This window comes from Eleutherodactylus coqui, chromosome 5 (genome assembly GCF_035609145.1).
Source record: "Eleutherodactylus coqui strain aEleCoq1 chromosome 5, aEleCoq1.hap1, whole genome shotgun sequence".
NCBI classification, from domain to species: Eukaryota; Metazoa; Chordata; class Amphibia; order Anura; family Eleutherodactylidae; genus Eleutherodactylus; species Eleutherodactylus coqui.
Window position 1 is genome coordinate 67277583 of NC_089841.1, and position 20715 is coordinate 67298297.

Below are 20715 nucleotides of genomic sequence, written 5' to 3' on the forward strand. Positions count from 1 at the left end.
TTACTCACGGCCCGATATGATCCTAGCCATCTATGTGAAGACATCCTCGCTTCACTGTAGGGATGAAGGTAATCCCCCCCCACCACGACTGTCACCGTTCTCCCAATGCTTTCAATGGGGCCGTCGCTGCTGTAGGAGGGCACAGAGCGCAGGCACAGGATTTCGCTGCAATTTGAGCTGAAGTCAGTGTCTGGGGGAGGCAGTAATTCTATAGAAAGAAGCCGTACAAACAGTGATGACACGGTGACTCGGAGATCCAGCAGCTCAAGTTGGGTCATTAGTATAGAACGTGCCAAATATTTAGGTTGGGAAATTTACCATTTTATAGAAAGATATCTGTGGTGTGTAAAACACGACTGTAAGCAATCTGTTGGCAGTTTCAGACCAAAAATCCTGAAGACTGTCCCCATTAACCTATAATAATATAATATACAATACTGTATTTGAAGACATTATACATGATGACATCACTGGGCTTTTTCTGTATCACTGATTGATTTATCAAAGAAAAATGCCAATATACAGAAAGCTGTGCTAAGGCAAAGCAGCAGGATCATCCATTCTGTAGTACAGGAGCTACTGGATCTTAGAGGAAACCCCTAGTTGATAAGGCGTATTTAAAACGCCGAAACGCGTTGCATATTAAAATAGGTTTAATCTAACCTACGGACCAACAGGTCTACTGTAAATTCCTCTCAATCCCGGAGCGCAGGGAAACCTTTTTCCTTTACAACTAGTTGATAACACGCAAATGTCCTTTGATAAGTCATTAAGGGGAGGAGTCTATACAGAAGGGCAGCCACCATTCGGGTTCATTCACACCTAGCTGATTTGCTGCATATTTTCCACACCTGATAAAAAACAATCTGCAGCAAATCTGTATTAAAATCTGCATCATGTGGTGTATTTTGAGGTCAAATTTCTTGCAGGCTTCCTCCTTTCAATTGAATTTAAATTGAAGGGGTGAAATCTGTTGTGAATCCACATTGAAATTCTCAGCAATTGTTGCGCATATTTCAGCTGCGGAAAATCTGCAGCAAATCAGCTATGTGTGAACGTACTCCTAAGGCCGGGTTCACACGGGGCGGATTAGCTGCATTTACAGTAGCAGCAATGTGCATGAGATTTTCAAAATTCTGCCCAAACACTGTGGAAAAACACACAACATAAGTCAGGAAGTTTACGTGCGGTGTGGAATTTAATTTCGCAGCATGTTAATATTAGCAGCGGATTTGGTGCAGTAGACCTGCGGATTTCTGCTCCAGACTTCAATGTAGAGGCTGAAATTCACACCAAAATTTGCAGCAAAACTGCAACAGTAGCTGCGGATTTGGAGAGCAGACTTTACCCATCAGGACGCTGATCCGTTCACACAGTCATTTTGCTGCGGATCTGGAGAGCAGACTTTACCCACCAGGACGCTGATCCGTTCAGTCATTTTGCTGCGGATTTGGAGAGCAGACTTTACCCACCAGGACGCTGATCCGTTCAGTCATTTTGCTGCGGATCTGGAGAGCAGACTTTACCCACCAGGATGCTGATCCGTTCACACAGTCATTTTGCTGCGGATTTGGAGAGCAGACTTTACCCACCAGGACGCTGATCCGTTCACACAGTCATTTTGCTGCGGATCTGGAGAGCAGACTTTACCCACCAGGACGCTGATCCGTTCACACAGTCATTTTGCTGCGGATCTGGAGAGCAGACTTTACCCACCAGGATGCTGATCCGTTCACACAGTCATTTTGCTGCGGATCTGGAGAGCAGACTTTACCCATCAGGACGCTGATCCGTTCACACAGTCATTTTGCTGCGGATTTGGAGAGCAGACTTTACCCACCAGGATGCTGATCCGTTCACACAGTCATTTTGCTGCGGATTTGGAGAGCAGACTTTACCGACCAGGACGCTGATCCGTTCACACAGTCATTTTGCTGCGGATTTCTGCAGCTGAAAAAAAAAAATCTGCAACAAACCCGCACCAAAATCTGCGTCAGAATACGCACTATTTGTTGCAGATTGGATTAATTTGCGGTGTGGAAAACATGCAGCAAATCAGCTATGTGTGTGAATGTACCCCCAGACAGGAAGACTGGCGGTGACTGACCTGGGTTAAGCAACTGTGGAAGGACAGACAGCACAAGACACGTTACCTTCTTCCTGCTGTTGAATGCCAGCGCACGGACCTTGCAGTTTGAGGAGTTGCTGCTCTCTTTGGGGATGTCCTTCAATGCTTTGTGGTAAATATGGGCATAGACTGGCACCCGGGAGTGACTGTGTTGAAAGTTACATTTATTCAGCACCTCATCATTAATCTCCCACAGAGCCATCGAGCCATCACGGGAGCCTGAAAGAGGAAGGGAGTTCAGAACAATCTCTGGATGAAAGCACGGTCCTTTTAGTTACAGAAAAAGAAGTTTAGAGCCTACAGCTACCTTTTATAGTACAAAGCTGCATAAAAAGTTCTGTTATTTTGTAAATGTATTGCATTACTCTGTATTGATACGGAGTTACAGCCTGTAGAACGGCCCAGAGCTACAAACACAAATCTGCTGATTGCTATAGGAGTCAGCAAGTCCATATACACCCTAAGTGCGTTAATTGCTGACGCCAATTCTGCAAGTAGATTTGCCAATTAAAAAGGGCTAAATCCGTGTGCAGATCCGCACTATACTGATGAGCCAATCTATGGCAGAAATCCGTGGCTCAGCCGTAGATCATGAAGCAGAATTTGTATGGTAATATCCAATGTGAATGCAGCCATCTGTCCCACCAAAATAATTTGATTCTGTATCCTCAGGGTAGGGAATAACTATCTCACCAGTAGGGGTCTGACCAATCACAAGAAAGGGGTCCATAAATGAAGTAAAAGGTTATACTTGCACACCACCACTCCATTATTTTCAATGGAACTGTTGAAGACAACTGAGCGCTTTATTCTGTTATCTCCAGTAGTCCTATTGAAATAAATAGAGCTGTAGTGTGCATGCATGACCATAGCGGCATTCATTTGGAGACACTCAGGGCCCCTGTTCTTGTGACTGTGCATTCAGCTGATTTCTGCAGGAAGCAGACAGCTCTTTTCTGTTTACAGTGGCCAGGATTGGTATTACAAGCAAAATTACTATTTTAGGGAATGGGAACTTTGCCTGCAATAGCTGGCTGAGCCACTGCAAAGAGAACAGAGCTGCCTGCTTTCTGCAGATAACAGCCTAGTGCGTAAGCGCATTGGCCCAGTCTACAGTTGTTCGTCGGGGACACTGAGCAGCGACTGATCTACCATTGATGGCCTATTGTGAGGATAGGCTAATCAATAGTTTAGAACTAGACAAGCCCTTTAATTCAGACAATTTTATTGGGCTTGAAACACATTTTTAACATTGTTAGAAACCGTAAATGATTGCATTTGAATGGGACAAGGTGTCAAATATATCAGTTAAATACTACGTCAAATTTTAGGGCAGAGTACCGCACAGTGGCCCAAACATGTTAGGATCACAGCCAGGAGTCCTGTAATCATGCAAGCTGGTGCTGCTGGCAAATTAGTTAAATGTTAACTGACTGTAGATTGTCATTTTGTCTGAAACCACGTGGACATTAACAATTATTAGTTAGTTAACACTCAGTCATTTGCTTGCCGTGCCGACTTACATGACAGTGGGGCTCTTGGTAGAGATGCCTTTACATGGGGCCCTACCCTTAAAGGGCATCTGACACCATCTTTTTGCTACCTTCACTGATAGAAGCATAAGGTAGTGTCAGGCTCGCTGATTATAGTGATATATGTATGCTATATGTATATGTCTGGGAGAAACTTGCATTTTATTAGCAACCACATAAAGAACTAGCCCTGGATATTTATGAGCTACAGGCTAGCCACATCCACCTTGACTTCCAGCCAATGATTGGCTGCTGTCTCTCTATACACAGTAATAAGCAGACAGCTGTCAATCAAAGGCTGGAGGTTGTGGTGCATGTGGCTAGCCGGCAGCTCTTGAATATCAAGGACCATCTCCTGTAGTCCTGTGTGTCTAGCTGCTGCTAATAAATTCTATGTTTCTCCCAAACTACTGCAAAGATGCATACAGCAGACATATTGCTGTAACAATCGCTGCCCCCAAAGAAGACTGCAAAAATGATGACAGATTCTCTTTAAAGGCTAAATAAAAACACTTGTCCTCAAAATAACTCACCTGACACAACCAAAGTGTCACTAATCCATGCAATAGAGAAGATCCAGTCATTGTGACCCTCCTGTAAAGAAACAAGAAATATAGTTAGGGCAATACAGGCAAGTTGTGATCACACATACAGTAACATAATAGAAGGGTTCTCAGATGCACAGAATATTTTGACGAGTAGCAGCAAAGTGGGAGATCGCAGACAAAGTTAACAGCAGCATTCATAGTCTTCATACAAGACTTGGTAGCCCATAAATCACTTTAACGCCAAACTGAGGAGTCAGAAAAATGCTATCAAATATTTCATGTGGATCAATATAAAGTTTGAAGCGAATTTCCACATTTTTGGTGTCGTTTTTCTACAGATCGCCAAATCTCTGCATTAATAGTGTTCTATAATAAAATTCTGGCTGCCTGCAGTCACCACTAGGGGGAGCTTACTGCCTACTAATTTATGCAAGGCAATGAATAAAACAGTATACAGTAAGTGTCTTCTAGTGGTTGTGTATCAAGTCAGAAATTAATCTTTTAAATGGATTGTACCAAAATCTGATATTATGGTCTATCAACAGGAAAGGGGACAACGTTACGATCGGTGGTGGTCTGAGCACTGGAACCCCCACCAATCTGGATAATGTGGGTCTTGACAGCACCCGCATGAATGGAGCAAAGGTCTCACATGCACTCCGCTGCTCCATTCATTTCAATGACTGTGCCAGAAATTGCAGAGTACAAGCATTCTGCAAGCTCCGGCGCGGTCACTGAAATGAATTAGATTGGCGGTGAGCATGTACGCCATGGTCTCCAATCAGACGGGGATTGTTGAACCTCTGTTCTAAGAATCGGAACCCCACTTGTCAGAGGATGACTTTACATCCTGGTACAACCCCTGTAATTATATGTTCACGCAGGGGATTTGGATGGAGCGCTATGCTCTATATTAGGGAAAGCATTAAAAAAAAAAAAAGCACAGAATTTTGGTCCGATTTAGATGATAGAAAAAACATGTCAACATGTGTGTTATATCTTGCATCAAAGTAAAAGGTAAAGCTCACATCTCCTACACAGACGGGATCCAGAGTTGGCAGCCGGTACACTGCCAAGCTGTTCGGGTTATCTCCTCCGGTTGCCAGCAGTGTCCGGGAAGGATTGATCTCGATGGCATGGATTCCACAGCTCTGAGGAGTCGTATTCACTGGTTCACGATCTTTCAAGACGGGAATCTTTGTAATCTGGCTTGTCTGTACATCCACCACAAATAACTGAACAGAAAAGAAAAAAACGCAAACAAAGGAATTAAATTCAGAAAATAAACACAAAATGTTTAGCAGAGGTGGGTTTATCATTTAGTGTAAATGTGGTAGTATATGCCAATGTCTGGGTATATAAAACGGTAAAGCCATAGATATCTACAGATAAAATTGGTAGCAGGCTAAAACTGAAGTGACTGGGACAAGCCTGTAGTACTCAGAACGGCCACTACAGATAATATGGCGTTCTCAAACTTTTTGCAAGAGTGTCCACAAGAAAGACACAAGCTCATCACCCTCCAGCCTCCTAAGTGTATGCAGCATTATAGAGGTTTCCTATCGATTACAACATGTGAAGAGGAACTCAATAATCCTACCGTATTGCATTTAGTTCCGCAGACAACTTGACGATGGTTCAGCCATTGCGAGGCGAACACTTTATTGAGGGTTCCTAGTTGAAACTCCCTCTCCTTCAGGATACCGGGCAGTGCTTGAGCAGCGCAGCCACGTAACAGGCGGTGGTAACTGGGGTCATCTTGTGCCTTCAACTCCCTAGTCTTTAGATAAAAGACCATAGACTTCTTCTCTGGAGGAGCCTTCCTCCGCTTCTGAGCAACATGGTCCCAATCAGCCTGTAATGTGGCAGAAAACAAGGCGTTAACTGAGCACAAGATGTTAAGATATTGGGAGCTGTTTGAACATTCATAACATAGAAGCAGGACAGTGAAGACAACCCCCTTTCTAAAAGTAAGCCCCCTCAATCAGCTGATTGTCACAGCTCTGTCTACTGAAAACCCAACGATTAGATGGCATTACCAGGAGAAGCTGCGGTCAATGCCTGGGCATTTCCCGATGCTGAAAAATCTAGCAATATATGAGGCTGACTGAGGAGGTTCAACTGACCATCTGCGCGCTCCCTCTTATTAAGGCTCGTTCGCCCAACGCCTTAATATTTATGGGCCCTTAATATGGACAAGTATCCCAGCCTGACCACAGGTCTCCTGACTAGAACTACAAGCTTCATGGATTCCTATGATGCTCAGAGTTTGGGTCAGAAGACCCGCGGTCAGGCCCGGACACTCGGCCATATTACGGACACGTAAATGTGGCTGGAATATGGTTGCCTGTCACCGGCCTTAGATGATGGGTGCAATTACCTGATAATTATTTAATACTCATTCTTGTTGAACTGGAAATCAGCTCTCCATATAGAAATCTCCTGATGAGCATGTGATAGTGTAAAGGCCCTCTAGACTATAGGAGAGCGCGCCGCACAGAGTGAACGGAGAAGAATTACGCTGCAGGCACACACGGATTTCGGGGGAACACAGGACCAGCTAGCAGTGTTTTTACACTGCTAGCTGGACTCCCAATTCCCTGACCTTTGAAACACTTAAAGGGGTTGTCCCGCGAAAGCAAGTGGGGTTATACACTTCTGTATGGCCATATTAATGCACTTTGTAATGTACATTGTGCATTAATTATGAGCCATACAGAAGTTATAAGAAGTTTTTTACTTACCTGTTCCGTTGCTAGCGTCCTCGTCTCCATGGTTGCCGTCTAATTTTCGCCGTCTAATGGCCAAATTAGACGCGCTTGCGCAGTCCGGGTCTTCTCCTTTTCTCAATGGGGCTCCGTGTAGCTCCGCCCCGTCACGTGCCGATTCCAGCCAATCAGGAGGCTGGAATCGGCAATGGACCACACAGAAGCCCTGCGGTCCACCGAGGGAGAAGATGGCGGCGGCCATCTTCAGCAGGTAAGTAAGAAGTCACCGGAGCGCGGGGATTCAGGTAAGCGCTGTCCGGTGTTCTTTTTTAACCCCTGCATCGGGGTTGTCTCGCGCCGAACGGGGGCGGGGTTGAAAAAAAAAACCCTGTTTCGGTGCGGGAGAACCCCTTTAACTTCGTTTATGGAGCTCAAAGATCGGGACGGGTTCCTTTAAGAGTGGAAACACAGTCTGGCTGGCTGGATCCTACCAGAATGAAATATAAGCCCTAGCTGTAGAGAAATAAATATCACCTACAAGCACTCCCCAGAACTCTTCTTCATTTTTTTTTCTGTCCGGGGATTGAAAAATCCAGGTCTCTGAGTGGCTGAGCACTTTGACCAACCACAACCATTCAGCTGATCAAAGTGCTCAGCCAATCAGAGGCAGCGCTTCCAGGAGGCGGGGATTTTTCAATCCCCGGACAGAAGAAAATGAAGAAGCCGGGGAGAACGTGTGTCAGAGCCGGACAGCGCTTCTAGGCGAGGTATTATTTTTTCCTGCGGCTATGGCTTATTTAAGGGCTTTGGCAGTAGGATTTCCTACTGTCAAAGTTGCATCAATTCGCACAAAAAACGCTGTCCTATTTTTTGCAGGTGCGAATTTAAAATGCTTGCAAAAAATGGACATCTGACCGCTTTCATTGGAAAGCACTAGTTCTAATAGAGACTTTTTAAACGCACCTATTAATGCGTAAAAAAAACCCACTCCTCTGACTGAGCCCTTAGGCTAGATTCACACAGACGTATTGTAGCACGAAAAAAGAAATGTGCGCAATACACAGAGTAGAAGCCACTGATTTCAATGGGTTCATTTACATGCACAAATTTTTCCTGCGCCAAAAACAACAACAAAAAAAAAAACCACATTATGCTACATATTTATGTGCATTTGCGCATCATAATTCACCATAGAAGTCAATGTGGGGGGCTCGCAATACGCTAGGAGATGCAAGATATGTGGCGTAAATCTGCTGGAAAAAGAACACTTCTGCAACTCAGACTAACTGGCCATTTAAATCGGCGCGTCTGTTTGCCACGTACAAATGAACATTCCTTGCGGGCACAAAATACAGTAAAAACCGCTGATGCGCACACAAAAAAGCATTGTTCATTTTGCAAAAACGCCACGCTCAGAGCTTGTTCACAAATGCGTATTTGCGCAGTTTATTGCGCTCGCAATTTTAATCCACAGTGAAAAGGATCCATTGATTTCAATGGTTTCATTCACATGAGTGTATTTTTTCACAATGTGTGATCGCGTAAAAAATAAATAAGCGTCATGATCTATTTTGGGGTATATTAAGCGCCGCAATAGGCCACTGGAGTGAAAGGGCCAGTGCGAATACACAATAAATGCACAGGAAACCTGTGTATTGAGTGCATATTTGTGCACCATTTCAATGGGCCGTCTGCATTCTTTTTTCCGTGCGCAAATACTCCGTGTATTTTTGCCCACAAAACACGGTGGAGCGGCCAAAAAACACGAGTGCAGACCATTTTCGGTCACAAAAACACTGCGTTTTTGCACGAACAAAATACACTTATGCCCATGTGAACGGGCTCTAATAGTGTCCCCAGTAATATTAGTGACCCCCATAGTAGTCCTGGTAGTATTACCCACCTCCCCATTGGCCCCCGGCCTGGCAGCATCCCTACAGGCATTCCACTCACCCAGGCTGCAGGTCCAGTCCGGCGATGGCAGTAAAGTCTTTGACTGCTGACCTCTTCCCCGGTGTCTGCACTGCGTACAGGAGGGCGCACCAAACACCAGGTGGGTAAGATCAGTGGTCAGACCAAACTGCCACTTCCGGACTGGATCCGCAGCCTAGCAGACCACATCAAATGACGTAGCGGGCCAGGTTCAACCCATGGGCCTTGTTTTTGCATGTGCTCTAGATGAAGTGCAGCTCTCTACTATGCCAAGCCCTTCCTCCACCCAATGAAGCCCATACTCCCTGAGCAGACAATCCAGAATTAGCCAAACCATACTATATGACCTAAGCCTTCAGATTAAAAAAAATATACAAAAAAAAAAAAAGCAAATCCCGTTGATCCGCGACCTTTATAACCACTAATTATGGACCAAAGTCTAAATTTTCAAGTACAATATTAAGTTGTGTCTCATCTGGGTATTTCTACTATCTGGGTGGAGCTCATTATCTTAGGATCTGTGATGAAGAAGCAGGTTTGGCAAGTCTTATACTGGGCGAGTCTTTTCGGCATATTATCTAAACAGGATAGTGAACATATAAAGATTTATGGGCTGGGGGTTGATAAAATCATACAAGTTGTTTTTTTTGCGTGGCATCTACTTCACTTCTACATGGAAACTGCGTAGCCATATAGCGCAATTTTTTTTTTTTATGGCAGAACGCTGATAAACGTGCCGATTTATCCTGGTGCAATCTTTTTTGTTTAAAGGGGTTGTCTCGCGCCGAAACGTTTTTTGTTTTTTTTTCCAATAGGCCCCCGTTCGGCGCGAGACAAACCCAAAGGATGGGTTAAAAAAAATAATATATATATATATATATATATATATATATATATATTACTTACCCGAATCCCCGCTCTGCGACGACTTCTTTCTTCCTTCTCCAAGATGGCCACCGGGATCTTCACCCACGATGCACCGCGGGTCTTCTCCCATGGTGCACCGTGGGCTCTGTGCGGTCCATTGCTGATTCCAGTCTCCTGATTGGCTGGAATCAGCACACGTGACGGGGCGGAGCTACGATGACGACGCGGGACCAGCTCTCCGGCACGAGCGGCCCCATTCACAAGGCAGAAGACCGGACTGCGCAAGCGCGCATAAAAACGCCAGAAGACAGCGAATTTAGACGGATCCATGGCGACGGGGACGCCAGCAACGGAGCAGGTAAGTGAATAACTTCTGTATGGCTCATATTTAATGCACGATGTATATTACAAAGTGCATTAATATGGCCATACAGAAGTATAACCCCACTTGCTGCTGCGAGACAACCCCTTTAAGGTAGAGTAACACAAGAGTAACACAAGCCCCATAGAGTCATTGGCCCATCCCAATTAATAGATCCTAAATCCAGCGACCAAGTTGATTTTTTGACTGGCTTGTGTAAATAAAACTTTCACATGGACCAATGTAAACGCTGCCAGCAACTGAACGGCAAACGAGAATTTCTTCACTGACCATTCAATCAGTTTGCGCAGGCATAAAAACTGAACGTCAATCGGCCCGCGTAAACAGGCAATCCCTCATCTATGAACGACTGCCTGTTTATTGTAAATGGGAGGCAGGCCATACTCCCCACTCCGGATCCGCTGTACGCATCCTTCCTGGCAGGCCGCTGCGCATGTGCCGTACAGCACGTGACACACCGGCCGTGCAGGATGACACGGCCGGCGGTGACGCGTATTCACTCGAAACTTTCGCTGTGCTGCAGCGGACGTACAGCGTGACGGCCAGCTTCCATTGACTACAAGGGAAGCCAGCTGCGCGTATTCCTGCAGCAAATAGAGCATGCTGTGTTTTCTTTCACGCTGCGGAATTCCGCGGTGGAATTCCGCAGCGTGAACATTGAGCTATTAGGTTCAATAGAATCTAATAGCTGTGGGACAACGCGGTAGAAATCCGGCCGTGGGCATTAGCCCTTAATATCTGAATAAAACTGAGCAACTGTTTATACTAACCGCATCAAAATACGGGGGCCCATCCACCACATCCAGGTGAACCTTACTAGACATGTTTAATTTGAGAAAAATACTGTATTTTTTTGCATATATTGCAGTTGTGTGGGAGAGGCAGCCTACACATCGTGCATTTATGCATCAGTCCTAGGTGCTTCAATGACCGTATATAGCTATGTATCCTGCTGTCCCATTCCTATGGATGCAGGCTTTTCGCTCCAAAGAGAGGTGTCTTTTAGAGTTAAAAAAATAAGCAAAAAATCCCAGCACTTCCTTAAAAGTTCAACTTTATTGGTAAAACATAAAAAGGACAAAAGGTAGTGATTGCACACAACAGCACCTACACGTTTTAAGCTTTACTGCTCTTAGTCATGGCATTGCTTGAAACGCGTAGGTGCTCGTGTGCAGTCACTACCTTTGTCCTTTTTGTAGATTAACAATAGAGTTTAACTTTTAAGGAAGTGCTGGGATTTTCATCTTATCCTTTGGATCGCTATATATATATATATATATATATATATATATATATATATATATATATATATATATATATATATATATATATATTTTTTTTTTTTATATTTATTTATTTATTTTTTTTTAAATTTATATTTATATAGCTTCAAGGGTCCGTTGGAGAATCCCTGTACACTCCTCTAAGCAACATTCAGGTTGGGACCTTTTTTCTGTTTTTTAGAGCTTGGCACACATCCCGAAAGACTCTCGATGTGGTGAATGAGTCACACATTTTAATGAACACATGAGCCAAGAACATTACCTTTTTATACTAACTGCATAAAAATGCAGAGTCCCCTGGTGCAAGCACCGAGTCATGACTGACCACTAGGGTGATGTCACAACGTGATGTTTTCTTGGCAGACTGTTTTTGCAGGGTTGTTTGCCATTGCCTTCCCCTGTCAGCATTTTACCCCCCAGCAAGCTGGCTACTCATTTTACCAACCTCAGAAGGATGGAAGGCTGAGTCAACCTGGAGTCGGCTGCCTGAACCAAGCGGAGATTGAATCAGCAACCTTCAGGTCATGAGCGAGAGCTTAGGACTGCATACTGCTGCCCTAACACTGCGCCACACGAGGCTCATGCAGTTAGTATAAGCAACAGTTATGTAGTTTTATTGAGCTAGTAAATGTGTATGAGTGCTTAAGCATGCGTTTCTGTTACTGTATTTGTCGCAACCATGGTTTACGTGGGCTTATAAAATGTAATTTGCCGACCTGGCTTTTTTAAAAAAAATGTTATTCTTAGAATAGATCACAGATAGTAGATCTGATCCGCACTTAGGATCCCAGCTGATCAGCCCACTGTCAGTGCAGCCAAGCCAGACGTCCACATTGTGATCGTATCCATACGTCTAATAGAAGGCTTCGCACTGACAGTGGTCTGGAGGACCAGCTGATTGGAAGCCATCCTCAACAGCAGACCCCGGCCGACCAACTATGGATGACCTATGCGGAGGAATTCATCAAGTCAGCGCCTTGCAAACCCCTTTAAACGCCGTAGCTTTTATTTTTCTGTAGTTCCATTTCAATTGAGTTTTGTGAAAGAGTCTTCACTTGCCGACAGAAACAGGACCTCCGCCACGACCGCTGCCCACAACCCTCCGTCTCTTCATCCTGGGTCTGAGCCCTAAGCCATGTTCACACGGGGAGGGGGAAATGCTGTGGATTGTCCACACAGAAATTCGGCAGCATTTACAGTAAAGCCATGTGACTGAATTGTAAGAATTCTGCAGCACAAATGGCACGGTGCAAGTTTTCAATCTGCATTACGTCAATTTTTTTTGCTGCATATTTTCAGATTCCACCTCTTCAAATGAGGGAGTGAAATCCAAACCAAAATCAGCATTAATTGGTACGAACTTACGGATGCGAAAAATCTGCAGTAAATCTGCTATGTGTGAACACACCTTTACTCCCGCTAGTGATCCGCTTAAAGGGGTTGTCCCGCGAAACAAAGTGGGGGTATACACTTCTGTATGGCCATATTAATGCACTTTGTAATGTACATTGTGCATTAATTATGAGCCATACAGAAGTTATTCACTTACCTGTTCCGTTGCTAGCGTCCCCGTCTCCATGGTGCCGTCTAATTTTCAGCGTCTAATCGCCCGATTAGATGCGCTTGCGCAGTCCGGTCTTCTCCGTGTTGAATGGGGCTGCTCGTGCTGAAGAGCTGCTCCTCGTAGCTCCGCCCCGTCACGTGTGCCAATTCCAGCCAATCAGGAGGCTGGAATCGGCAATGGACCGCACAGAAGACCTGCGGTCCACCGAGGGTGAAGATCCCGGCGGCCATCTTCACAAGGTAGGTAAGAAGTCACCGGAGCGCGGGGATTCGGGTAAGTACTATCCGTTTTTTTTTTCAACACATGCATCGGGTTTGTCTCGCACCGAATGGGGGGGGCTATTGAAAAAAAACCAAACCCGTTTCGGTGCGGGACAACCCCTTTAACCTACGACGCATCTCACCACTGAGAACAGACACTTTCCCCTAAAGCTGGGTTGACACGACCGTACGGTACAACACTGTGTAAGTATCGCAGCGTTTTACGGCTGCAGCGGACTGCGTATCCCCGTGTATTGTCACAATTTGCCTACGCATTTATTTTACGCATGCTGTCCTGCACCGGCTTCCTGGTTTCTTCTTTCTTTTTAACTTTCTTCTGATGTTTCCTGTAAAAACCGCCACTTGTATGCACTGCGTTGCGAACACAGAAGACAATAGGCTATGTGCGTGTAACGTGGAACATGCTGCGTTCTTACACTTTCTATTCACCACATATGATACACACGCAGATTGCCCTTGTAATACGCAATGATATTACACTCATGTGAGCCTGGCCTAGCCTGTTGCCCCAACTTTAGTAGCTTACCCCCTGTGGTCCTTATTTACAAACACCCACTCTTAACCCCTTAGTGACAAAGCCTGTTTGCACCTTAATGACCAACTCATTTTTTATATCGAGGCATTCCAGGAGCCAGGACTTTTAAACGTTGCTATAGACAGCCATTGGGACAGGTTTTGTTTTAGAACGGCACCACTTTTTAGGTATATCTAATGTGTTGTATAAGGGAGTTCTGGCGGTTATTTGTTTTTTGGATGATTATTTTTACGGTATTCAGCGTGCAAAATAACCCATATGAGAACATTACTCTCGGGTCAACACAATCCCAGCGAGACCAAGTTTATACAGTTTTTTTTCTATGTCAAAAAACTTTTTTTTCTTTAATATATAAAAGATTTGCTTTTGCGTCGCCACATTTCAAGAGCCGCAGCATTTGTATTTTTCCACGGACGGAGCTCTATGGGGCTTGTGTTTTGAGGGATGAACTCTAGTCTTCTTTTATCCATTTTTTCCCCGATGCGGTATAAATGATGTTAGCTCACTTCTGCAGGCCAGTACGATTAGGTCAAATAATACCAAACTTATAGAGGGTTTTTTTGCTACTTTTTCACACTTTTAAGAAAGAAAAAAAAATGTATTTTTGCTTTATTGCTGTATTTAAAGACTCCCAACATTTTTCTTTTTTTGGCAACGGCGTTATTTAAGGGTTGTTTTTTTGCGGGATGAGTCGTACTTTTTAATGCTACCATTTGTTGATCCATGCGACGTTTTGATCACTTTCTATTCTGTTTTTTTGTAAAGTGGTGAGATAGCAAAATTAGCTATTTTCCCCATGTTTTTTGTATTTGTTTCCCATGGTGTGCACTGTGCGGGTTATATAACATACTAGCTTTTTTCTCTGGGTCGTCACGAACACAGCGATACCACATGTGTGATGTGTTGTTTTTATTCTTACTATTTTTTTTTTGTACTTTTCACTTTTGACCCCCTGGGGGACTTGAATATCTGCATCTTTTTTCATTCTTCTAATACACTACTATACATCAGTATAGTAGTGCATTAGAAGGCCTATGAGGTCAGCCAGAGACTGAGCCTAAAGGTCACTGTAGCTGGCAGAACCGGAGGCTATAGTCAAGCCCCTGGGTGTCCGAACAGCCTATTGGGACACTGCGATCACATTTCAGGGGTCCAATGGGAGACAGAGCTAGCCCACTCCCTCTGTCTGCGTTTTGCATGACACAGTCGCAATGACAGCAGCGAGTAAAGGGTTCAATTGCAGAAATCAAAGGTCTCTGCAGTTGCCGCTTCTAGAGCAAGTCCCCTGCTGTCGTACAAAAGATGAGCACCCGCACCCCCAGACAAGGTAGACCCACGTAAGGCTTCCAATGCAGTGTCATTTTGTGACGGCGTTGCAGATTAAAGCCCCTTAACAGCGGCCATCAAAAAACGTATGAGAGGTCGTTAAAGTGTTAATCCATTCCCAATCCAAAACAGAGTTACACAGTTTATGTCAGCGGTAACTTGTCCCCTATGGAAGATTGGTACAGCGTATACCACAAGTGCAAAACACTGTACCAACACGGTCGTGTGAGCTCAGCTTATATAATGTATGTACAGTGACTCCACAAGCAGAATAGTGAGTGCTGCTCTGGAGTATAATACAAGATGTAACTCAGGATCAGTACAGGATAAGTAATGTATGTACACAGTGACTCCACCAGCAGAATAGTGAGTGCAGCTCTGGGGTATAATACAGGATGTAACTCAGGATCCGTACAGGATAAGTAATAGATGTAGACAGTGACTCCACCAGCAGAATAGTGAGCGCAGCTCTGTAGTATAATACAGGATGTAACTCAGGATCCGTACAGGATAAGTAATGTATGTGCACAGTGACTCCACCAGCAGAATAGTGAGTGCAGCTCTGGGGTATAATACAGGATGTAACTCAGGATCAGTACAGGATAAGTAATGTATGTACACAGTGACTGCACCAGCAGAATAGTGAGTGCAGCTCTGGAGTATAATACAAGATGTAACTCAGGATCAGTACAGGATAAGTAATGTTTGTACACAGTGACTCCATCAGCAGAATAGTGAGTGCAGCTCTGGAGTATAATACAGGATGTAACTCAGGATCAGTACAGGATAAGTAATGTATGTACACAGTGACTCCATCAGCAGAATAGTGAGTGCAGCTCTGGAGTATAATACAGGATGTAACTCAGGATCAGTACAGGATACGTAATGTATGTATACAGTGACTCCACCAGCAGAATAGTGAGTACAGCCCTGGAGTGTAATACAGGATGTAACTCAGGATCAGTACAGGATAAGTAATGTATGTACACAGTGACTGCACCAGCAGAATAGTGAGTGCAGCTCTGGAGTATAATACAGGATGTAACTCAGGATCAGTACAGGATAAGTAATGTATTTTCACAGTGACTCCACCAGCAGAATAGTGAGTGCAGCTCTGGGGTATAATATATGATATTATTTGGGATTAGCAGACGATCAGTGATGTATGTACACAGTGATTTAATTTTATTCCTAAAATCTAGATGAAAGCTCTCCGTCCTGACAACATGGCGCTGCGGTAATGACAGCCCATCCGTAGCGAACAGCTTTTGCTGCTGTTGTCATGACATTTCATCAATATGGACAACTTATATCACAGGTCTCAGCAGAACACCCAGTAATCACCTGCAACTGTTTCTCATCCACCCCAAATCAGTGTTGCCTGCATGCCCCTCCATGATAATCCAGGAGACACCATAACAATCCGCCGGCTCCCCACTGATCACCGACCTACACCCCCGTCCTTCCTTCCTCGCTCTCCCCCTCCGCACGGCCTCCTCCAGCCGCATACCTGTTCTCCGGGGCCTGCTCCCGGCGCCGCTCTCCTCTTCCTGCTAACTGCTCTCCGGGTCATGCTCTCGCCCGTAGAGCCCCCGCGCCCGCATGGAGAGAGCCCGTGCGGCCGGATATCTCATATAACGGCAGGAGGACCCGAGAGAGGCACAGAGTGCGTCCAGCAACAACCTACAGAAGCTTCCGTGACCTCTCACCCCCGCGCAGCGTAGTGACGTCATCACACGCATCTCGCCCTCTAACCACGCCTGCGTCTCCTAGCAACGGAGAAGTAGGTAGAGCAGAAGCGGGATGTGCTGGGTGATTAGCAACCGAGCGCTGTGTTGTGAGGTGACTACTAGTCACTGACTACACATTACTGTTCTTCATATAGCCCTAGGACATTAATGGCTGATGCGGCAGGTTATAACCGTCAGTCGCTTAGCCCTTCTCACACAAGGCGTCCGTAAAACACTGCGGTTTTCGGACGCAGCTTTTAACGAGCTGAAATGATGAGGCGCGACGTATCGTGACTAATGCGGTAATCAAAACACTGCGGCAAAAAGCGCCTGTGTAAGCGTGGCCTTATTTAGGCCGCCCTTTAGCACGCTGCCCCGAGCACCGCGGTACAACACTCCTATGGATTTCAATGGGGCCTGCGCTCGAATTTCAAGTGCTGTCTGTTCTACTTTCGCGTGTTTTAGCGCTTTTTAACTCATTTTATCACCCATCACAATGACGGGTTACGTTAAAAAACGCTATCAAACGCCGTGACGTGCATTCAAAAATACAGCTTGAAATCGCGGCAAAAATGCCGTAATATCGAGTAGTGTTTTGTGAACGCACGTGGGAGAGCGGCCCGAGGGGCTCTAAGACCGACCGATTATCGTTTAATAAACCGTTCAAATGAGGGAAAGTGAACAATAATCGTTCGGTCTAAACGCAGCCAGCGGCGAACAACATCGTTCACATTTCGTTCGTCGTTTGTTTTGCGCAGTATAAAAGCCATCGTTGGCCCGTTCACTAATCGTCTGGTTTAAACAGCGATCGTTCAGTCGTTCTCAACCACTTATACAGCGATGCGGACAACCGAGCGAGTCAACGAAGTATCTGCCTGTCTGAACAGACTGCACAAGAGCGAAGGCGCTGATGATGATGTCACGCGCTGATGATGATGTCATGCGCTCATTCACACGATAATCCACTCGTCTAAATGGATCCTTAGGCCCCCTGTCCACGGGCGAGGTGGATTATCGCTAGAGATATTCCACCGCCAGGGAGCAGGGGAGAGAACTGTCAGTTCTCTGCAGTGACAGGCTCACCGCGGAGAATCACGACATGCCGCGATTTGGGTCCTGTGAGCAGACAATCTCTATGATTCTCCGCTCGTGGACAGGGGGCTGCGCCTTCCATAGCAACGCTATGGAAAGCGTGCACTGTGTTACCTGCGGCCGGATTATCGCCGCAGATAACGTAATCCACAATCGCCTGTAGACAGGAACCCTTAGGCCTCATGTCCACTTCGGAATCCCGCAGCAGAATCCAGCCATGCCCACGGACATTGGGAGAAAAAAAGGTTTTCTTGCCTCTCCAGCTCCACTGCAGCTCTCCTCTGTGCCGGCCGGACCTTACCTCTCCGGCTCCACTGCAGCTCTCCTCTGTGCCGGCTGGACCTTACCTCTCTGGCTCCACTGCAGCTCTCCTCTGTGCTGGCCGGACCTTACCTCTCTGGCTCCACTGCAGCTCTCCTCTGTGCTGGCCGGACCTTACCTCTCCGGCTCCACTGCAGCTCTCCTCTGTGCCGGCTGGACCTTACCTCTCTGGCTCCACTGCAGCTCTCCTCTGTGCTGGCCGGACCTTACCTCTCCGGCTCCACTGCAGCTCTCCTCTGTGCCGGCTGGACCTTACCTCTCTGGCTCCACTGCAGCTCTCCTCTGTGCTGGCCGGACCTTACCTCTCTGGCTCCACTGCAGCTCTCCTCTGTGCCGGCCGGACCTTACCTCTCAGGCTCCACTGCAGCTCTCCTCTGTGCTGGCCGGACCTTACCTCTCTGGCTCCACTGCAGCTCTCCTCTGTGCCGGCCGGACCTTACCTCTCTGGCTCCACTGCAGCTCTCCTCTGTGCCGGCCGGACCTTACCTCTCTGGCTCCACTGCAGCTCTCCTCTGTGCCGGCCGGACCTTACCTCTCTGGCTCCACTGCAGCTCTCCTCTGTGCTGGCCGGACCTTACCTCTCTGGCTCCACTGCAGCTCTCCTCTGTGCCTGCCAGATCTTCTTACTTCAGCATGGCGGATGCGTCTGGACGTGCCAGACGCATGTGCAGTGCATTTCTTTTCTTTTTTAATCTTCTCTTCCCCCGTGGATCTGCAGCACAGCCACAATGACAGCTGTGGCTGTGCTGCGGAAATGATGGCTTCCATTGACTTCAATGGAAGTCATCCCTCAGGAACCACAGACAAAAATGGAGCATGCTGCATGCCAGGACAAAAATCACATCCACATGCTTTAAATTGCCCTGCGGTTGCTAATGCATTCCTATGGGCGGCTAGAGCTGCAGATCTCCCACGCAGGCGACACATGTGGATTTTATAATTAATTGGGCCTTACTGGAGAAAACAATAAATTATCAGCACACATATAAAAGACGTAGGGTAAAAACAGGTGGGTGCATGCGCTAATGCACTCGCCGCTACGAAGCGGATTAGCGCATGGACCAGTTTTTTTTTGGATTATTCAAACTCTGTGCTAGTGAGTTTGAAAAAAAAAGTATTAAAACGCTAGAATCCTGATAGTGGAAACAAAGCCATTGAAATCAAAGGTTTTGTTTCATCGCGTTACGCAGCCATGATGTTCATGGCCGTATAACGGGGCTAAAACCCACCCATCTGTTTAAGCCTTCAGGATGTAATATATTTAAGGCAGCTCTCAGGGCTTATTCAGACGGGTGTAGATCAGCCGGGTTTTCAATATACGCTGCCCCTCTCTGCAAGGGGAGGAGGGGGGCCGGGCGGGGAGCAGTGCACTGAGCTCCCGCCCCCTGTCCGCCCCTTGCCACTGTTTGCAATGGGAGGGTGCGGAACTTAGCTCATCCTCCATCCCGCCCCTCCCGTTGCAAACAGTGGTGAGGGGGTGGGAGCTCAGTGCACTAGCTCCCGGCCCGACCCGCCTCCTCCCCTTGCAGAGAGGGGCAGCGTATATCGTCCAGGCGTGAAAACCCGACCGATATGGGCCTGTCTGAATAAGCCCTCAGACCAGTGTATTGTAATGTCTGGCGTATTTACAAGGGCGATTTTCCCGCATGATTCCTGGGCGTTACGAGACGCACAAAACCCTTTGTTTTCAATGAGTGCATTTTTATATGTGCGAGAAGAAGTGATGTGAGAGAAATATTGCAGCATGTCCGTTTTTTTTGGCAATTCTCTTGAAAATTTACTCATTCTTTCCCATAGGAGAAGAAAAAAGTCGCATCGCGCTCACATGTACATGCGAGTTTTATGTGAGCGCCGTGATACGTTTTTGTTCTCATATGGAATTCTGGCCAATTTTCATGAGCGGGAAATTTGCAATTTTCTCATAAAACACATCGCACTCACATAAAAATTGCGGGTTTACTAATGTTATATCGGTCTCTGTAAATGCACCCTAAGGGCCCCTGCACACTTGCGTTTTTCTTGCGGGTTTTTTTTTTAACGCGATATCACTGTTTTTTTCACGCGATTGTCAATGAGATTTTCTAATGTTAAAAACGCATCGCAAAAAAATTGTAAAGCACCAACTTGCGATGCATTTTTAACATTTGAAAGTCCCACTGACAATCGTGTGAAAAAAACGCGCAAGAAAAACGCAAGTGTGCAGGAGCCCTAAGGCTAACTTCACACACGCTCCCCACCATGTGAATTCCTCAGGGATGTGAGGCATTTTCATGGCAAACAGCACATAGGCGCGCAAAAAAAAAAACCAACTCGTTTGACCGAGTCCTTAGGGCAGATTCAGACGAGCGTGGCTTTGCCCCCTTATGCGGCCATGATAATGACAGCCGTATAACGGGACAAAACTAAACCACTGGTTTCCTATCCGCCACCTCTTTTCCCATCCATGATTTGTAGGACCTGCGCTATCTGTCCTGTACGTAGTCAAA

At 46.0% G+C, this 20715-nt stretch overlaps 1 protein-coding gene across 1 annotated transcript in view; it reads right to left on the bottom strand.

Annotated features, from left to right (window-relative positions):
• The window catches only part of DCAF12 (DDB1 and CUL4 associated factor 12), a 38094-nt gene extending 21300 nt beyond the window's left edge, over positions 1-16794 (bottom strand). Inside the window, exons 1-5 of the mRNA XM_066602660.1 lie at positions 16597-16794; positions 5809-6063; positions 5237-5443; positions 4194-4254; positions 2154-2347 (exon numbers count right to left, since the gene is read on the bottom strand). Of these exons, the coding sequence (XP_066458757.1) occupies positions 2154-2347; positions 4194-4254; positions 5237-5443; positions 5809-6063; positions 16597-16659 (780 nt within the window). The 5' untranslated portion in view covers positions 16660-16794. The remainder of the gene's footprint in view (positions 1-2153; positions 2348-4193; positions 4255-5236; positions 5444-5808; positions 6064-16596) is intronic.
• Positions 16795-20715: the final 3921 nt, after the last annotated feature.